Consider the following 20904-nt stretch of genomic DNA (forward strand, 5'->3'; position numbering starts at 1 on the left):
ATTACTTGACACACTATGCAAGCTTTGCCTGCTACGCTACGTATAATCCATTATGTTATGTATAATCTATAATGTTATGTATAATCTATAATGTGTGTGCACTAAATGTAGCCAGTCTCAAATGTTGTTTTTTATATATTTTAAATGTGCTCAGCGTGTAACACCACTTGATCAATGGTGAAACATTGTTTGGTCTCACTATATACAGTGTATATGGTTGAAATGACAATAAAACCCACTTGACTTGACTTGAATGAAATGTTTAAGTTACAAGCGATGACCGGTGAAGGGACTCACTTTAAAGGAGGCGGACACCGGCAGGACTCTGTGACGGATAAAGACCGAAACGAACTCGACAAAACAAAGTGTCTACGGGGCAGACGGGCAGCTCGGACCATTCCCAGCTTTTACCCAGCGGCTCCAGCTTAACGTGATAAATGTGAAAGCTGCGAAGCGTTACGGAGGAAGAGGAGTTGAGCTGAGTATTATGGCATTTTTCACAGCTCGGTGCTCATCGCCGAGGGAGAGCTTCAGGTATTAAAAAATAAAAACCCTCGGGCTCCGAGTGGAGCGGACAGATACCTAAACAAGCCTCCCCCCATCCCCCCCCCCCGCCAGACAGCACCGCTCCTTCATGAAGGCTTCAGTGCAGCTAATAACCTGATCCTCAGAGTGATGAAGATGATGAGACCGGGAGGGCAGAGACACAGCCAGACATTGATGAGAAAATAAGCTCCAGGAGGCGTACCCAGCGCCCTGTGTGTGACCCACCAGAGTAGTTCAGCTGAGGACATCTCTGAGTGGCAGAAATACACAATTTATCCACACTTAAAGGTGCCCTGCCACACATATTTCATGACTTTGTGGTAATGTCTACCATGGACTCTGTAACATTTTTTGTGGAAAAAATGCCTTGGTTACCTTGTTTCAAGCCATTCTAGCGTGGTATAGAAATCTTACAGGAAGACTCAGCTCGATTTGTGCCACTTCTCATTAATATTCAACAAGTTAAGCTGTTTGAATCTAATTGATGGTGGTGATGGCGCAGTGGATATGACACATGCCCTTGGTGCGGGAGATCCGGGTTCAATTCCTACTGCGATACATCAACCAATGTGTCCCTGAGCAAGACACTTAACCCCTAGTTGCTCCAGAGGTGTGGAGAGGTGGATTTGTCCCCCTCAAAAGATACGCTTGTTTTTGGGAGATTAAGTCCATGTTTGTTGCTTTTTACAACATTTTTGTATTTTTTTCTTGCTTGCAAAGCAGAGGAATTAAAGTGGTCAAATTAAAAGCATATAATGTGCAACACTAAAGCTGATTTTTTGTGACATTGCTGTGCTGCTTAGCAAGCAACATAACCCCAGCAGACGATCTTGGTATTTTTTATTTTTTTTTAGCTGACCTCTTCTCACCTTTCTGCAGTGATGGAGAAGTGTCTCCCCCGGGGTGCATGGTACCATCACCGTCAGGTGTGCAGGTTACAGATGCGACAGAGCGACACATCTGTCAGTGATGCTGGGTGTAGTCCGAGGTGACCGAGGCTAGAACCCTGAAACCAGAGAGAGAAGTGAAACGCTGCTGTTTGGCCTGGTGTCAAAGCTCTTTTTAATGAGAAAAACAGGCCGCAGCTTGTGTTCAAATGTCTTTATTAGGATCAAACCTAATGAGAAAGCAAACAATTCAGCGTTTATTTGACACCACAAATGTCTTACAACAAACTTCCAGAATATTTAAAGGTGCCCTGCCACACGTATTACATGACTTTGTGGTAATGTCTGAAGGTCTACCGTGGACTCTGTAACATGTTTTGTGGAAAAAAATGCCTTGGTTACCTTGTTTCAAGCCATTCTAGCGTGGTATAGAAAGCCTGCAGGAAGACTCAGCTCGATTTCTGGCAGTTCTCATTAATTTTCAGCAAGCTAAGCTGTTTGAATCTGATTGGCTAACAGCGAGCCAATGAGAGCCTGGCTGTCAGAATCCTTTACCCAGCCCAACTGGGCGAGCTCATGAATAGTAATGAGCTCAGGCAGTATGATGTCAGACTGACCAGCTTTTGTGATTGGCCTGATTTTTCTGCTTATTTCTGTTCAGTGGCTAGAGCTGACAGAGGAGGTAGCAGTTCATTTTCACATTCACAACATAACACAAACACATATGGACCTGACAGATTTCAAAAAATGCAAGTAAAAACGGTTTTGTATGGCAGGGCACTTTTAAGATTTTGCCTCAACTCTGTCTACCTCTTAAACCAGGTTAAAAACAGTGTTTGGTGTTTTAAGCCCCCAACGTCGTCTTCCAGGCAGAGCTGCCTGGAAGGCTCTAGGATTAGGCAATGGTTAGGGTTAGGTGCCTTGAAGTAGACAGTCGCAGCGCTGCCTTCAAGTCGACGTTGGGGGCTTAACACCATTTAGCGTTAGAAACGTATATAGAGGTAAAACAATTGCTTGATTATTTGACCATAAGATCGGCAGAAAAGCAGTCACCAACAATTTATGCAGTTTTCCATAAAAATGCAGAAAACGTAGGAATGCCGAACATTCTTTCTTTCCAAATTCTCAAATGTGAAAATGGGCTGCTTTTTTCAACGTTCTAAAGATTCCATATTGTAAATCGTGAGATGTTTTTTTATTTTTTTTTATTGATTCTGAAGCAAGTCAAGGCTCAGATCGCTAACTCTCAAAGCTCCGAATAACGACTTCCAAAAACCCACCTCTCTCTCTCTCTCTCTCTCTCTCTCTCTCTCTCTCTCTCTCTCTCTCTCTCTCTTGGTGGCAAATTATCTCCTCTGCACATACCTTTTTAAGCCCCATGCAACATCTCGGGGAACACCGAGGCCTGATCCCTGCAGGTGCCTCCGCGGTATTTCTCTAACACATAATGCTGTGATAGGACGGCCCGCTGCGACCCCCTACAGCTGCAATCTGTGATTCACTTCTGCACCTGCTCGCTGTGTGCATTCGATAGATTATTTTTTTAAATGACCTGCTTCATGTAGTTCTACTTGAAAATAGAGTCAGTTTCAGCAAATATGACAGAAAGTTAGTTTTATAAGGCTTACCTACTGCACCTTTTGGAAGAGCCGTCAGGACTTCTGTACCATTGTGATGTCACAACTATACTATATATATATATATATATATATACATATATATGTAGAAAGTGTCGCTATAGTGCCGTTATAGTCATTCTCCGGCTGCAGTGACGGTTCAGAGACTCAGAGAGTGCAGATGCAGACGACCTGGAAAAGCGCTGACCAATCAGCACAGACTGGAGAGGGTGTTAAAGAGACAGGCGCTAAAAAGGAAAGTTTCAGAGAGAGGGTGAATACAGGTATATTCAGACAGACAGTATGTGTTTTTTTGAACATTAAAACATGTACACATGTTCTAGTAGAAACACAAAATACAAAAATATGAAAGCATGACCGTGAAAATGAGCATGATATGGGACCTTTAAGTCCCAGTAAATGGAACATCTTTGAGTTTCGTTGTTTCGGTCGGACAAAACAAGCCACTTAAAGACGTCAACTTCGGATTCTGGGAAATTGTACCTGGCATTTTATTTCAATTTTCTCACATTTTATAGACTTATAGGTCACTAAATTATAATTAAATTAATAATCATTGGTTGTTGCCCTAAATATTCATGTTCTTCATCGTCTTTTAAGTGAATATTTCCCACATTGTCCATGTTTACATACTGAACTTCCTTTGCATTTATTCCATTTTTTATCTGTTTATCAGTTATAAATAAATGTTTTTTCTACCTGGGGCCTGTTGCACAAAAGTAGAATAAAGAAATCCAGGCTTAATTTCAAACCCTTATTCATAATGCGAGAATATGTTTTACAACCATATGCACCAATAAGCTATGTCTAATTCTAAATATCTTTCTACAATTACAAACGTGACTGGACAAAAACTAGAAAAAGAAGTAGCCTAAGTGACTTCAATACACACTGTAAACATATATGTAAAATAATGTAGCCTATTATTATTCATGTTTTTGTTTTTTTCTCACTCCCAAGCTGGAAGATGACAAGTGACTGCACCAAAATAAAAAGATTAAGAAGCTTTGAACACATTCCCACTCCCATCTGGTAAAATACGGACGTTTGGTCAGGTGCCATTGTCATCGTTATTGACACTAAAAGTCTTCACCGCTGCACGGTGTGTGCCACCATTTCTTACCATCTAAACAACTGCAATAGTAGGATTTAAATCAAACTTGTGACAGCAATAGAGACAAGTAATGCATGTTAATAAAAATAAAGCAGAACATATTCAGAGCATAAATATATGCAAAGAATAAATATCCATGGTTACTTGGCTGGGTTTAATTCAACCTGTTTTGTGCAACCAAGTCAAAGCTAAATTCATCCAGGATAACTTGAATATCCCGGCTTAATCCCTTATCCTGGTTTTATGCAATAGGCCCCTGTTCATATGTTGTATAAACACATATTCCTTGCCTTGTTGGATCCCATGACAACAGCATGCAAAATGTCAAGACGCCACAGACAAACAAAGTCAGATATAGAAACGTAAAGACCGAGACAAACAGGCAGACAGAGTGACAGCCCCCTCAAGCCAAGTCCTCTGTCTGCGTTGAGCCTGAACCCTGTCGCTCTGAAGCCTGCGATTGTTCTGCTGGCAGCTTGGCCTCGGCACACGCCATCTGAATGCCAAGCCTCTCGCCTTCATTTCAAACCCCTCCTACGCTAATGTTGATTTCTGCTCTTTCATCTGTCGAGAGACGAGCCGGGGCGGGTAGATTAAAAGCTGCTCCCTGTCTTTGTCTGTTTCTCTTGAGTGTGAGACGCCGACCTGCCTGTCAGTCAGACTCTCGATAAACGGACATGTGTCGGACAGATCCTGGCGACAATTTATCCCTGAATAGATGCTTACTGCGTCTATTAAATTTCTGAAGAACGTCGCTATCCCGATCATTTGGTATAATCGTGGAGTCAAACTGTCACTCTGTACCAGCTTCTGCACTCTGAATAGAAGCACAAATAAAGATTGAGTGCAGTTTTTTTCTCCCCTCTGGATGTTGGATTACTGATAGATGAACCATTTTTTGTGTTATTGCCAACACAGAAACCAGAAGAAAACGGTTGGAAATCTCCCTACTGAAATCCTCCATTCTACATTTTATGTACTGCATGTCCAGCAGGTTGGATGTGGACGATCTGCCGCTGAGGTGCATTTTAGTGCGGAAGAGAGCGCTGTTCTTCCAGAGCAAACGGAGCAACCGCTTTCAGAGTTTCTGCTGGTGGCAGATGGTGGGAGGAATGAAAAACCCTTCCAACATGTTTATTCTCTCCATAAAAGCCAAAAAGAAAAACCTTTTGACTGAGAAAGCAAAAGATCGTCTTTGCACAAGGAGGCGGCAGACTTTCTGGCGACGGCAGATGGTTGAAGGGATGGAAAAATCCCTTTAGGGAGGAGGAGGGCTGACGGGAAGCTGCACAATAAAACTATTTGAGTTTTATGGGAAATACAGCCTTCATTTTCTGGCACGACAGTTGTACTATTAGTGGTGGTAATAGTTGATGTAATTTGGTACGAACTTTTTAAGATAGATCACTTTTACAACTGTCGATAGAAACAACGTTATGATATAAAAGTAAGACCGGTCCTTTGAAATGATGTCTGTCTCAAACGGAGGATCCTCTTTAAACCACAGATAGCGAAGTGAACATCGTTCGCATCATTTGTAGCAAAAAGGGACACCTGACAGTGTATAACACTATTTAAATTAGCTTTTTTTTTTTTTTTTTTTTTTAACCTTCATGTTGTCCTCGGGTCAAATTTGACCCATTTTCAAAATTTTTCTATATCAGAAATTTGGATTTCGTTCAACAAAATGATGACCGACAACACAGGACTTTCACCCAGTAGTCCGAGGGTTCTTGTCCTGTTCTTGTCCCGCGTGTCACTGAAACAAACATTTTGTAACCCCACCCACCATCTTTTTCCTAAACCTAATTGTCCCGTTCTTGTGCAGCATACGTCTCGACCCAGAGCGTCAAAAAGTAACACCAAGACTCCCAACCAAGTGCGTCTAAATATGACGCTAAAGGAGACTTTTTGCATCAGTAACAAACGCCAGAGGCACTTGACCAAGCGGTGCTTTTTGACGTAATGGTAGTGAGCCCACCGCTGACTCAAGTGACATCACTTGAGGACATCTGTCAGACTTTACACAGCTAATGCTACTATGCACATAGAAATGATGTCTCCAACTCAAAAATGACTACAATCTTTACGATACATGACGGGAAAGCATTCATTGCTGACGTGATCACTGTGATGTGGTGTGTATGCGGCTGTCTCGTGTCCCCACCTTCAGGTTGGTGGCTGCTGCTGCTTGTGTTAAACTCTTTTTTTTTTCGGTTTCAAAACTCATTATTTCCTGAGTGAGCTTCTCCCACGTAAGAGCCACCAGACCTCAAGTATTTAGAGCAGCAGATGTTAAAGCTTTCGTTATGGCAAAGGGCAAGTGACAACACAGCCAAGTCTGTACCGTACCTTATTTATATGAACAGTTCACGGATTCGTGCTTTGATTTGGTAAAAGTGGATAAAATGAGACCTGCAGGTGAATTTAAAAGGAGGCGGCGGGTTGGACTCCCGCCAGCTGGCTGCATCACCTGCGCCGGTTATTCATGTGTCTGGGTTATGTAAGCGGGAGTGCAGACGGCTCCGTGTGTGTGAGGGAGGTGGATAAAGAGTGGGAGGGAGATTGGATTTAGAATTTAAATTGGTTATTGGTCTTTTTGTTTCTTTTATTTGCGTGTTATTTTCTGCTCCGTATACTTTGGGAAACAGAAATCTAATCATGTGCCGTGACAGTAAAGCAGATTAAAACAAAGTAACCGGGTTTCTCCAAATTGAAACGGAGAGTAAACTGAATCCTTCACGTAAAGTAGTTTGTTTTGTGTGCATGTTAACGCGCTCATTAAAGGAGAATGGAGGTGAGAAAGAGGAGATGTTGAAGAAGGGCAGAGTTAATTGAGAGAGAGTGTAACAGAGGGAGAGGAGTAAGAAACTGATGAAGAGATACAAAGGAAGGGAACAGGGCTGTTTATGCACTAATCTCCAGATTTGATTCAGGTTTATTAACATCAGATAAAAACTAATTTCAAATAGAAGTGTTTCTGGGCATTTATCCTCGAATTTTAATTTCGTTTTGATCCACAAATAAGCAACTAGACTACTCCTGCTCCTTTGTTTTGGGCATAGTTAAAATTAATTGACAAGAACAGCATGGAAAAGTCAGAATTAAAATAGTTTGTTTGAATTAGAAAAATTAAAGTTGGAATGATGTTTGCGTCAAAAAAAGGACATTGTGTCGTTCCATTACTGATTTAATTGAATTCATTTTTTTCTAAGTAAGTGACATTGATATACACATTTTTTTTACAATACACCTTACTGTTTTAAACGGTACAACCCTGCTCACTTTCTGTAGGAATTACATTTGTATTAGGGCTGCACGATATAGGGATAATATGTGATAACACTGTTGAATGTCGCATTAACGATATTACTTGCGATAAATAAACATAACACTCAGTTCTGCTGTTTTAAGTATTCTGGTAAAATACATCAGATTGCTTATTTGAATTTAAAACAAATGAAAGTAAATCATTTCCAACATAATTTTATTGAACAAATTGAAAATTCAATTGAATATAAAAGGCAAAACTAAAAAAGAATGACAGTTACATTTAAAGTGCAGTTTGGTATAGGCCCTTGTGTTAATGGTAGTTGTGGGGGAGTGACATCTTGATTAGTTTAGAAAACTTTTCCACCATTAAAGGTCCCATATTGTAAATATTAAAAAAGATTTCCATCTTTTTTTGATTAGAAAGCAGGTTGTAGTGCTATATATATATATACCGTGAAAGTATCAACACAATCAATCCACAGAAAAATGTAAAAAACGTTTGTGATGTCACAACTATATACATAGGTAGAAAGTGGCGCTACAGTGCCGTTACGATCACTCCCCGGCTGCAATGACGGTGCAGAGACTCCGAGAGCGCAGATGCAGAAGATCCATAGACATTGACCAATCAGAGCAGATTTTTCAGTTGGGGGGGCTTAAAGAGATTGGCGCTAAAACGGAGCGTTTCAAACAGATGGTGAATACAGGTATATTCAGACAGACAGTATGAGTGTTTTTGAACATTAAAGCATGTAAACTTGTTCTAGTAGAAACCCAAAATACCAGGATAAACCTGACAATGACCATGATATGGGACCTTTAAAGTCTGCAAACTGACTCACTTTCACTTCCTGTTGATCTGCCACATTTTAACTACGTCCAGTCGAAGGAAATAGTTTACAGGGACATAAATATTACAGATGCAGTTAAATACATATACAAAATCATGGGCCACTAGCATACATCAAGTCTTCATAATATTTAGCACATCCCTCCGTTCTCATGGGGATAAGTAACAACGTCTTCGCCATCAATGGTGGATGCTTATGATAGCTGTTGAGCCCTGTTTTTGGGCATCCCAAGCCCTCCTACGACCATCCTGTTTGTTTCATAAGCTGCCAAATATGAAAACAAATAGTCGGCACCTATAGCCTAGCCTTGAGATGGTATTTAGGAGGGGTTGGATTTTGATAACCTGGGTCAAAAAAAGCTTCCTCCATGCCAGAAGTAAAGGTCCATGCAAACTCCAAAACGAACACCTCACTGGACTCATCATTGATCACAACAACATCCTGTTGATCTGCCACTCTCACACTCTGTCTCACACACGTACAAAAGCACTCATTATTCAGATGGTTTCCCTAATGACTGAAAGTGTCTCCTTCCGTAGTCGAGCAGTCATGTCAGGTCGCCATGACTCAGGCTAAAAGAATATATTTGCAAGATAACAAAGTTCGGAATAATTTAAACAAAATTGTTACTAAATGCACATTTAACATTTTGTGAAAGCACTTTAACCTGAGTCACCTAATTACGAGTCAACAAACGGAGTCACCGCCGCTGTCTGGAACCTTTAGAAGAGACTCAGAAGTCACAAGATACTTGATTTGAGTTAACAACATCATTAATTTTCCTTCTGTGGCAGACAAACACATACAGGGTTGCACTGTTTGTATTCGGGCGGTTATTAGCGGCACACTCGGGTTTTGACAGTGTCCTCGAAGAAAAATGTAATGACTGCTCTCAGCCAACAGTTGTGGAGAATCTGCAGGGACACATTACACATGTTGGTCTCATTATAAATATGATTTGGGTGTCAAGAGTTACAACTCTCTTGTTATTTTATTAATGTATTCATCCTTCTTTCTGTTTTCATTGTCTTATGAGGAAAGGGTCTTGTTTGTACTGGGCTAATTATCCTCAAGCCAGAATAGAATAGTCTTTATTGTCATTGTACATGTACAACGTATTTGGATACAGTCCTTTCAGTGCAAAAGTGCAAAAAAGCTAAATAAATAAATACTTACATTTAAAAGAGCCTCTAAAAGTCACTATAAAAATATAAAAAATGTTTGTTTTAAAAAAAAATAAGACTGTAAAGACGCAAACAAAACAGGCATATCACACATAGACATACACTGCACGATTCATCCTTAAAAGCAATTGTCGATGAGGAGTGGGACAGAATCTGTAGTAATTAAAACTGTTAAAACTGTGACACGAAGTGAGGGTGCGCCTCATTCAGTTCCAGATTATACATTGCTTCTATTAGACTCCCTCCAGATTATTTAGAATTGGTCTGAAAGACACACCACCCAAAACATGTCCTATAAACCGGTTTGCCAGATTGGATGTCTGAAGTAGAAAATGGGGAAAGCACCTGAACTTTCTGGAGGGCTCCTAAGAAGCTTTCAAGAAGGCATTCATACATATATTTATTTGGTTTATGGTTTATTGTCAGGGCTTTAAATTGACACCCGCCAACCTGCTAAATGCAGGTAAAAATTATCTTTGGCAGGTAACATTTTAAAGCAGGGATCTTCAACGTTTTTTTAAAGCAAGGACCCCTTAACCGAAAGAGAGATGGAGCAGGGATCCCCTACTACGTATTTTGTTTAAAATTGAGTTGCATAATAATCTGGGTTTACAATAATGTGTGAGCAGCCTGAAGCCTTTATATACATACCATTTTAGTATACAGAATATTAAGCTATAAATTAATAATTTACATGTTTTTATAAATCATGTTTTAATGTTAAACAGCATACAGTAAATGTGGCACAGTGAAACCTTAGGATGAAACTCTATCTGTGGATGGCTACTTTAGTGACTACCTTACTAAAGGGCATATCATTAATGTATTTTTTTCACCATTAGGCTCATTTATATTTGCTAATAATATGTTGGATTAAAATTTTTTTTTTTTTTTTTTATTTAAACTTTCAAACAATTAAAAATAATTTGGTGGCTCCCCTGCAGTAACTCTGAGGACCCCCCAGGGGCCCCGGACCCCCTGTTGAAGATCTCTGTTTTAAAGTTGCTAGCCAATTTGGCCGGTGGTGAATGAAGCGAAGAGTCTCCTTGAATCGTCCGGCTGCAGAAACGATGCAACCAGTCACTGTTTCCAGATTGGTCTATTTTGCGGCAAGAAATTGGGGCAGTTTAGTGTGTTTGTTTTTTTTGCCTTGGAAACTTAATCTTTATGACTACACTGCTTGTGGTACTAATCCTTCATTTCCCGTGAACACTAAGTTGTGACGTGTCAGACAACCCTTGGCTACGTGCCTAGCGATTACGAGCTACGCTGAAACAGAGAAGACGATCAGAAAAGAGCCAAACAAACCAGTGGAGCTGAAATTAAAGTAAAGCTGTTGGGGAACTAACAAACGTGGCTAGTGTAAAGTCTGATTGTCTGGTAAAAATCTACTAGCCATGTTGGCTGGTGATCAAAAAACTGAGCATCAGATAAAAAGATGGAAAAGTAGTTAACAGGCAGGGTACGAGGATACTTAAACTCAAAATAGGGAACATCTAAAGCCCCTCTGTCTAAAACTCTGCCATTTCGACCAGCTGTTTGTAAGATAAAAATAAACTGGATTATGGATAATTTTATTGTAGCTGACTTTACCAGGTTGTTGGAACAGGAGACGTCTCCTACGTTCTAAAACCAGCCTCTGCGACTTGAACAGCTGAATTGCAGTCATTCTATCTCCAACCTGCGAGCCTGGACCTCTCCAATAATAATAATAATAATAACAATAATAATAATATGATGATGATGAACTTTATTTATGCAGCACAATTCATACATAAAATGCAACACAAAGTGCTTATCTTAAAAACAGATCATCATCACGATAAGACAATAAAACATCAAATTTAAAAAGAAATCCGAGTGGTTGTAAGATAAGTCTGAGGGATGAAGGGTGAGATAATTAACGGAACAGAAAAGTCGTTAAGCCTATTTTTCTGCAGCACATAATTGTGTTTAATTACTTCCTGCACGTCTAAAATAAATTAAACAAAGCAATCTTTGTTTTGATTTATTTGATGATTAAAAAAAAAAAAAAGAAACCACAAAAGACACGTCACGGCAGTAATTATGTAGGCCGACATCAGAAATCACAGAGGATAAAAACACAATGAAGCCCGAAGGCTTATTTCCTTTGTGGTCCTCTAGTAAAACACTGAACACACCACGAGATAAAACAGCATAAGACAACAAGAGCGGATGTTTTGTATTTCTATTTAATGTGTATTTGTCTTATTCTGATGTGTGTGTTTTCTTTTGAGTGGCTGATAAGATAAGATATACTTTGTCCCCGAAGGGAAATTAGTTTGGACTTTGTCCGTTCCACAGTACAATACAGAAAATAAGCATCTCTCAACACATACTCTCATGCAACACAAAACATGCTCTCATATACATTAGACAGATACCTATATAGTAAGCACATTAACGCCTCCTTTCAATGGCAGTTTTTAATTGAACAACCCTGTCGGCTGCATTCTCCGCAATAAGTGTAGGACAGCCCTTGCACAATGAGATATTGCACAATTAACATATTGCCCAACCCCAATAGCTTACGTATTGCACAAATGACACAAAGCACTGACATAATGCACAACCCAAATAGCCTACATAGTATTGCACAACTAACATATTGCACAACCCAAATAGCCTACGTAGTATTGCACAACTAACATATTGCAAATAGCCTACGTAGTATTGCACAACTAACATATTGCACAACCTAAATAGCCTATGTATTGCACAAATGACATAATGCACAACCCAAATAGCCTACATATTGCACAAATGACACATTTCCACATAACCTATGCAGTACACAATGAGACATTGAACAATCCAACAGCCCATGTATTGCACCACTAACATATTGCATAACCCCAATAACCTACATATTGCACGATGACATGTGTGCACAACCCAGCCAGCCTACATGTTAGTGTTGATAAGCTTAATGCACAAATGAGTGAGTGGCTGTAACAAGGGAATTTCCCCAGTGTGGGATAAATAAAGTCTATCTGAGCTTATCTTAGTTGATCTTATCTTATTCCTGTGATGGCTGAAAAGTCCATTTTCGAATCCATTTTTCTCCCATGTGGTCTCTTTGAGGACGGAGTCAGAGAGCAGCTGCAGGCGTCTTCAGAGAGCACCGTTTCTACACAAGGCGACAGCAGTAATTACACCGTGCGAGAGAGAAAAACACTCTCGCTCATAGGGAATACACATTAGGCTACTTGTACTATTAATGTCTTGGGTAAGCGTGCTGCTCTGGCATTTTAGACCTCTTGGTTTTTAAATGAGAGGGCCTCGCCGCGACATTACAACCTCTGGTGGCGGCACTCCAGCTTGGATGATCCGGTGGCATGAATTAAACATGGCGACGAGTGGAGAGAGAGTAGGGGTGAAGGTGAGGAAGTGTCACTGGCGAGATGTCATGGTTTAAGTTCCGCTCTGTGGCTGTAATGATATGGATATGGAAGAGACTGGGCTGTGTGCTTTTCTCTGTGGATTGAACATTTTGATACTTTGACACCTCAACCTGCTTTATAATAAAAAAAAGACATGAACAAAAATGTCACCTTTCACAATATGGGACATTCAACAAAACAACATGCTACATGAATGCAACCTTCATACAAAAAAAGCATCAGACTTGAAAAACGATGATCTCGCACTCTGCTTTTGCTCAGCATCACAATTTATTGAAGATAACATTTCAGCGTAACAAAGTGTAGTAGTGTTAAAATGCTGAAAAACTTGAGAAAGGTCCAGAGTGGCTGATTCTGAAGAAAAACAGAGTCTGATGTGATATATGTGAGCACACCTGTCGATTGCCTGTTGTTTATGGATTCACATACTGTCATGAATTATTAGACTGAGCTCTGAAATGTATCTGGTAGGGCTGGGCCATTTATCAATATTATATCGCTATCGTGATATGAGACTAGATATCGTCTTAGATTTTGGATATCTTAATATGGCATAAGTGTTGACTTTTCCTGGTTTTAAAGGCTGCATTACAGTAAAGTCATTTTCTGAACTGTTCTAGCCGTTCTATTATTGACCTTTACCCACTTAGTCACTATGGCCACATTACTGGGGATTATTTATCAAATATCTAATTGTAAAGATATTTTGTGAAAGCACCAATAGTCAACCCTACAAAATCACCGAAATATCGACATCGAGGAATTTGGTCAAGAATATCATCTTTGATTTTCTCCCTATCGCCCAGCCCTAGTATCGGGCTGAAAGTATGCGGCAGGTAAACATGGCTGTTTATGAATAGAAATGGGAGACACGTGTATGAATATATACAGCCTCCACATGTTGGATTCTGATGGGAATGCACACAGCGAGCAGGTGCAGAAGTGAATCACAGATTGCAGCTGTAGGGGGTCGCAGCGGGCCGTCCTATCACAGCATTATGTGTTAGAGAAATACCGCGGAGGCACCTGCAGGGATCAGGCCTCGGTGTTCCCCGAGATGTTGCATGGGGCTTAAAAAGGTATGTGCAGAGGAGATAATTTGCCACCGAGAGAGAGGGAGAGGTGGGTTTTTGGAAGTGGTTATTCTGAGCTTTGAGAGTTCCACTCTGCTTTTAACTCCGGTGCACCCGGCTCCTAGAACAAATTACAGCACTTCCTTGAAATCAACTCACTTGTGCCTTTTAGACAATTTAGAAATCTGGTTTTAAACCTGCAAACTTGTACTTGTAATTGCTTCACATTGTATTTTCTTTTGCATCCTTATTATCCTAATTTAGTCATCAAATCCTTTTTCCAATGCACGTTTTATTGTTTTTCTACTTTGATTATGATGGTGTTGCTTCTTTTCTGTGTTGTTTTTGTCTTTGTAAATTGGACTCGATGACATTGTAAATGAGGGCCACCCCTCAGTGATCTGAAGTATAGAAGTTGATTGAATGAATTAATAAATGATTGTGTGTCCTCGAGTGCACTGCAAGTCTGCAGCTGAAGTAAAGTAAGTCCAGAGGCAACGCCCCCGAGAAGAAAGTTCAAGCCTCGGCGCCTCGCAGCAGATTATTGCGGTTATATTTTATCTGGCCCCTGCGATCGGGTCACTCCTTTTCTCTGCCGCTACTGAACCGTGCACTCGCACACAGTCAGAAGCAATTACAATAGCTCCACAGAGCTCGCTGCCGGTTACGGTTTCTGCCACCTCTTTACGGCCGCTGCCTCTCACTCCCAATCTCTTCTGTCTCTTTGGCTGTCAATAACACAATTATCTGCTTGGAACACGCTGTGTGTTTAAACCGAATGTTGGTGAATAAGTAGACTCACCTCATCCCCAGGGACAGGTTCATGTTGATTTATTACTTCAGGCAATTTTCTCAAAAGTGTTAAACTGCACAATAGACATGAATTCTGAAGTGAGGAATTAACTTAAAGTGTAACTACCGTGTTTTCCCCCCAATGTTTGTGTCTAAGTGACTGATGGGCAACACAGTCTGACATTGGTCCAGTATTAAGCGAGATCGCTGCAGTCAGGTAGTCTAGCTAGCTGTCTGGATTTACCCTGCAGAGATCTGAGGAGCAGTTAACCATAGTCCTCACAAATCCACCGGAGGTTAGAACGGCAACACAAAGGAAGAGGAAGGGTACAGACATCTGGCCGAAATGAGGGACATCCAGCCGAATTTCCGGCAGCAACGGAGCGATCGATATAGACTTTCTAGATATTGACTATGACCTTTTTTTTGTCCCTGTGTGTCTCCAGGGTGCCACTCAAAGTGGAGCAGGCTAACAACGCTCGGGACGCCCTGGCGAAGGCCGTGTACAGCCGCCTTTTCGACCACGTGGTGACCAGAGTCAACCAGTGCTTCCCCTTCGACTCCTCCGCCAACTTCATCGGCGTCCTGGACATCGCTGGCTTCGGTTGGTATCCTTTAAAACCTTCTGTGACTGTTGCAATAACATTTATAAAGTAAAAGTGCGGGCATATTTTAAAGGATTGGTATCGGCGAAAATTAAGCAGCTTCACAGTCTTTTCAGGAGTTCCACTCTACCAGTTAACCCTCTGAGGACGAAAGACACACTGCTTCTGACTGGCTAGTAGTCCTTACCTAGGTACTGTCAGGGCACACCCTCATACTCTGCTTCTGACTGGCTAGTAGTCCTTACCTAGGTACTGTCAGGGTACGCCCTCATACTCTGCTTCTGACTGGCTAGTAGTCCTTACCTAGGTACTGTCAGGGTACGCCCTCATACTCTGCTTCTGACTGGCTAGTAGTCCTTACCTAGCTACTGAGCATGTGCGACTCCCAAAGAGATGGAACAGAAGTGAGATGTCTCACTCGGTAGCTAAAACAGAGAGCTCAACACACAGGTTGAAAATAGGAGCTGCAGCAATGTGCAGTACAACAAAAATATGGTGTTTTTTTTTTTAAATTAAACGATGCAAACCTATTCTGATATAATCTCTAAATACAATTATGAACCTGAAAATGAGCATAATATGAGCACTTTAAGGTTTGTTTTCAAAAGAGATTTTAGGACTTTAAAAAAGTAAACATCCAGGTTTCAGCTTTAGCGCCAAATGATCTCTTTACACATTGCTCCAGAAAAAAATTGGGCGTCACTATACGGAAAGCAGAGTTTGTTCTGAACATTTTGACATGAAACACACGGGGATCAGTTATATGCAAATACTTTAAAAAGGTGAATTTAAGAATATATATGATTAGACCTCAGAGGGTTAAACATCCCTTTGTTGTTTTTTGGCAGAGATTAATATAACAAACACGTTTAACAGTCTGTATCAGAGACATTATTGGACAGACAGTTTGTTTTGTACTGACACACATTATGCTGGCATCAAAAGAGCGTCTCTACACCGTGCATGATTCCATAAAGTAGTGCAACTCGTCCGATTTCCTTTGATTGGGACCTGGCGCAGCGTCTTTAACTGTGTCTCCGTTTCTCTCCTGCAGAGTACTTTGAACACAACAGCTTCGAGCAGTTCTGCATCAACTACTGTAACGAGAAACTGCAGCAGTTCTTCAATGAGCGGATACTGAAAGAGGTGAGAGCTGTCGTTCACCTCGTGTCCATTTGTGGGAGGAAAAAAAACAAACATAAAATCAACCTCCGAGCCATCAGCCAGCACTTACCGACACCGGCAAATCAAAGCAAACATCTCGGAATGACTCAGGACTTTTGATTTATAAGTTGATAAGTGCTTTTTTTTTTTTTTTTTTTAATTCTAAGCACTTATTTTCTAAGAGCATGTGTCGCATTTTTGAACCGAAGTATTAATTTGTCAACGTTCTGACATCTCTGAACATAAAAACAGAAACTTTGATCACTTATTAAAGGAGAGAGGTTCATTCCAAAACATGATTTTTCCCTTTTGAAAGTATGCGTTATGATGATTACTGTTTATTTCTTTATAACCTGGATGATTACCTCCTCTGAAGGTGTTTACCTCACACACAAAAAAAATACATTTTAGATAACACCCAGCTGCAGATACATACTGTAGAAAGTTGTATGTTTCTTTCAGTAAACTTTGTGTCTTAACATTTTGGATTTAAAAACTCTCCAATCACAAACATTTGAAGCCCCCAAAACAACCATTAGTGCCATGAAATCCGACGCTGTCCAAGTCTACAACGTTCCAAATCTCTGTTATGGAAAATAATGATGTTCGATATACAATTTTTCCTTGTAATTCAGGGTCTTCGCATAACGAACTAGAAAGGCACTCGAGTGCTTAAAGCTCTGCCAACGCTGGGCAGTCGTCGGCCTTGGCAGCCGTTCGGGCTGTTTCTGATTAAATAAATTGTGAAAGAAATGCCACTTTTGTTTCTGCTTCAATTGCAAAAGCCAACGTTTCACATTATTAACGAAATAAAATCAGCCGATTCTTGAAGCCATGTCTGTTTGAACTTCGAGCTTCTTAAAGTCCCAGTGTGTAACGTGTTTAGTTGTTCATTATCCAAATCTGTGTTGCCCGTTTACCAACTTTGTCCTTTTTCATGAATATTTACCTCCACCATCAATTCCAAATATTCCTATTGGCTGGAAATTTAACATTTGCATGAACTGGGGTAGACGCTCCATATTCATGCTCCATCTTCGGCCCCTTGGCAAGTTTGAAGAAGGAAACATGGAGGACCACACATATTCAAAATCCAAATTTCAGGAACAGGAGTCTTCTTCTTCTTCTTCGCCCAGAAAAAGAAAAAGGATTTTCGATGCATGAAGGCCAGGGTCCAAAATTGACACAAATCTACCAGCCATGAGCTGGTAAAATATGCAAGTGGCTGCTAGATTTGCTTCACTCACCAGCCAAAATAAACAATGGTTTCTTATTGAGTGGCTGGTCAAAGCTAGCTAGATGGGAGAAATTCCCACACATTGGATCTTTAACAACGAAGCATCATTATAACCTTTTTTTTTTTAATAATCAAAGTTTTTATTGTTTTTCCATGTGAGAAACGGACCACATTTAATAACATGTAACAGCACTGAACACACACTATACAGCAATCTGGGCAAGAAAGAGACTTCAGATACAGTATTAGGGGACCACTAAGGTCTATATAAAAGAGACTTCAGATACAGTATTAGAGGACCACTAAGGTCTATATAAAAGAGACTTCAGATACAGTATTAGGGGACCACTAAGGCCTATATAAAAGAGACTTCAGATACAGTATTAGAGGACCACTAAGGCCTATATAAAAGAGACTTCAGATACAGTATTAGGGGACCACTGAGGTCTATATAAAAGAGACTTCAGATACAGTATTAGGGGACCACTAAGGCCTATATAAAAGAGACTTCAGATACAGTATTAGGGGACCACTAAGGTCTATATAAAAGAGACTTCAGATACAGTATTAGGGGACCACTAAGGTCTATATAAAAGAGACTTCAGATACAGTATTAGGGGACCACTAAGGTCTATATAAAAGAGACTTCAGATACAGTATTAGGGGACCACTAAGGTCTATATAAAAGAGACTTCAGATACAGTATTAGGGGACCACTAAGGTCTATATAAAAGAGACTTCAGATACAGTATTAGAGGACCACTAAGGTCTATATAAAAGAGACTTCAGATACAGTATTAGGGGACCACTAAGGTCTATATAAAAGAGACTTCAGATACAGTATTAGGGGACCACTAATGTCTATATAAAAGAGACTTCAGATACAGTATTAGGGGACCACTAAGGTCTATATAAAAGAGACTTCAGATACAGTATTAGGGGACCACTAAGGTCTATATAAAAGAGACTTCAGATACAGTATTAGGGGACCACTAAGGTCTATATAAAAGAGACTTCAGATACAGTATTAGGGGACCACTAAGGTCTATATAAAAGAGACTTCAGATACAGTATTAGGGGACCACTAAGGTCTATATAAAAGAGACTTCAGATACAGTATTAAGGGACCACTAAGGTCTATATAAAAGCATCCAAAGAGCACTATGTCATGGGACCTTTGAAACACACATAAATGGGCTCCTGGATAGCTCAGTTGGTAGAACGCGCTCCCATATGTAGAGGTTTACTCCTCGATGCAGCGGGCCCGGGTTGGACTCTGACCTGCAGCCTTTTGCTGCATGTTATTCCCCCCTCTCTCCCCCCCCTTTCTTCATCTTCTTCATCTGTCCTATTAAAAATAAAGGCCGAAAATGCCCTAAAAACAAACAAAAATGCGTAAATAATAGTATGGGGGGGGGGAGTTGGCTGAGATTGAATTAGGCTTGATAATAATATTAATTATGGAGCACTAGTCAGTTCAAATAGATGCAAATAAAATAAAATGCAGCAAATGAGACCAGACCAGACCTGGTAGAATCTACCCCTACCATCATTCAGTCTTGCAATAAGATCTTCAAATGAGGCTGTGTCTGTCATTAACTTCAGCCAGTCTGTAAAACTAGGCCTTACTTGGCTTTTCCAGTGTCTGAGAATGATTGGTACTGCAGTGATAAACCCAGCTCGTGTCATAGCGGACAAATCTCTGGTGACAAAAGCATCATTAAAACTTAAATGATATTTTGGATTGTGTTTTTCATTCCGATCATCTTGTAGCAATCAGTGCCTTTTTTTCTCCCTCAAATGTGACCTTAAAACCTCCTCATTTACATACTTGAAGATATTTTGCGCGCAGACATCTGTTGGCAACATCCAGCATGAAAGCCGCAACCTTAAGATGCTCATTTTTGCATGAAAGAGTAATAGCAGAAGGCCTCGTCTAAATGAGAGCTGGAACGCCCTGCGGGCGGAACCACGGAGTCGTCATCGCCGCCGTCGTTGCCCTCATTAGACGGATGGCGTTGCACGCCGCCGATATCGTTATGGATTCTCATGAGAAATGTCTGCTTTGCATTCCAGGAGCAAGAGCTGTACCAGAGGGAGGGGCTCGGAGTCAACGAGGTCCACTACGTCGACAACCAGGACTGCATAGGTATGGAGACGCCGCTGGTCATTCAGAGCATTCATTTATTTTGCTTAACAGATATTTAGAACATACACATACAGACACTTAAAGCTCTAGTGCGTTGGTAACTTTTTGGTATTATTGAACCTCTGTTACAAGTAATCAAGCCATTACCAAATTAGTTGCTACAAAGCTAATTAAGACTATCAGCTCCACAGTGCAGTACAACAAAAACATGGTGTTTTTTGAAAATTAAACCACAGAAACCTATTCTGATATAACCTCTAAATACAATTATGAACCTGAAAATGAGCATAATATGAGCACTTCAAGATGTATTTCTGACTTGAGTGTTTGCTCTGCTTCTGCATTGCATGCTTGACTCTGTGTATGTCTAACTTAAAGTCACATGCTCTCTCAGACAACGCTCTCGAGTTTCTGCCTGTGGCTTTGGAGCGTTGTTGCGGCTGCTGGTTTTGCTTTGTATTTAATTTTCTCGCTCGGGGGTTTGTGCGCTTCCAATCCTGTTGAGCTACACCGGAGAAGAAGTTGTGTTTACGAGCCCCGAGCGGCCGCACGCTGCTCATGATTGGCCTTAATGTGCCGCTGGCTGCGAGCCCTCGGTCTTAGCGAGAACCGTTTGACACCCCCCCCCCCCCTCCCCCCGGAGCCTGTGTGGACCTTTTGTGAAGGCAAAGTGATGAAGCCCCAGAGCATGTGAACCCGTGTCCTGAGTGAAACGTGTCTCCATAAACAGGGAGGCAGATGGATGGGAGGTGATTTAGAGGGGAAGGAGGTTAATTAGGCTGTGTTTTTTTGCTGATGTCCAGCTCTGTGAAATGGCATCAATAAGAGATGCTTAACTACAGCGGAGTCCGCTGGAGGGAGGGGAGGGAGGGAGGGAGGGAGGCAGCAGTTGGCTCCCCCAGACTGTTTGCAGTGGGCTCTGTTTGCATTGGATCGAAAACTCTAGATTACTAAAAATGTATGTGTT

At 40.8% G+C, this 20904-nt stretch overlaps 1 protein-coding gene across 1 annotated transcript in view; it reads left to right on the top strand.

The window, feature by feature from the left end:
- The window catches only part of myo6a (myosin VIa), a 164644-nt gene that overhangs the window by 71840 nt on the left and 71900 nt on the right, over positions 1-20904 (top strand). Inside the window, exons 13-15 of the mRNA XM_028605164.1 lie at positions 15229-15386; positions 16442-16533; positions 19865-19937. Of these exons, the coding sequence (XP_028460965.1) occupies positions 15229-15386; positions 16442-16533; positions 19865-19937 (323 nt within the window). The remainder of the gene's footprint in view (positions 1-15228; positions 15387-16441; positions 16534-19864; positions 19938-20904) is intronic.

This window comes from Perca flavescens, chromosome 18 (genome assembly GCF_004354835.1).
Source record: "Perca flavescens isolate YP-PL-M2 chromosome 18, PFLA_1.0, whole genome shotgun sequence".
NCBI classification, from domain to species: Eukaryota; Metazoa; Chordata; class Actinopteri; order Perciformes; family Percidae; genus Perca; species Perca flavescens.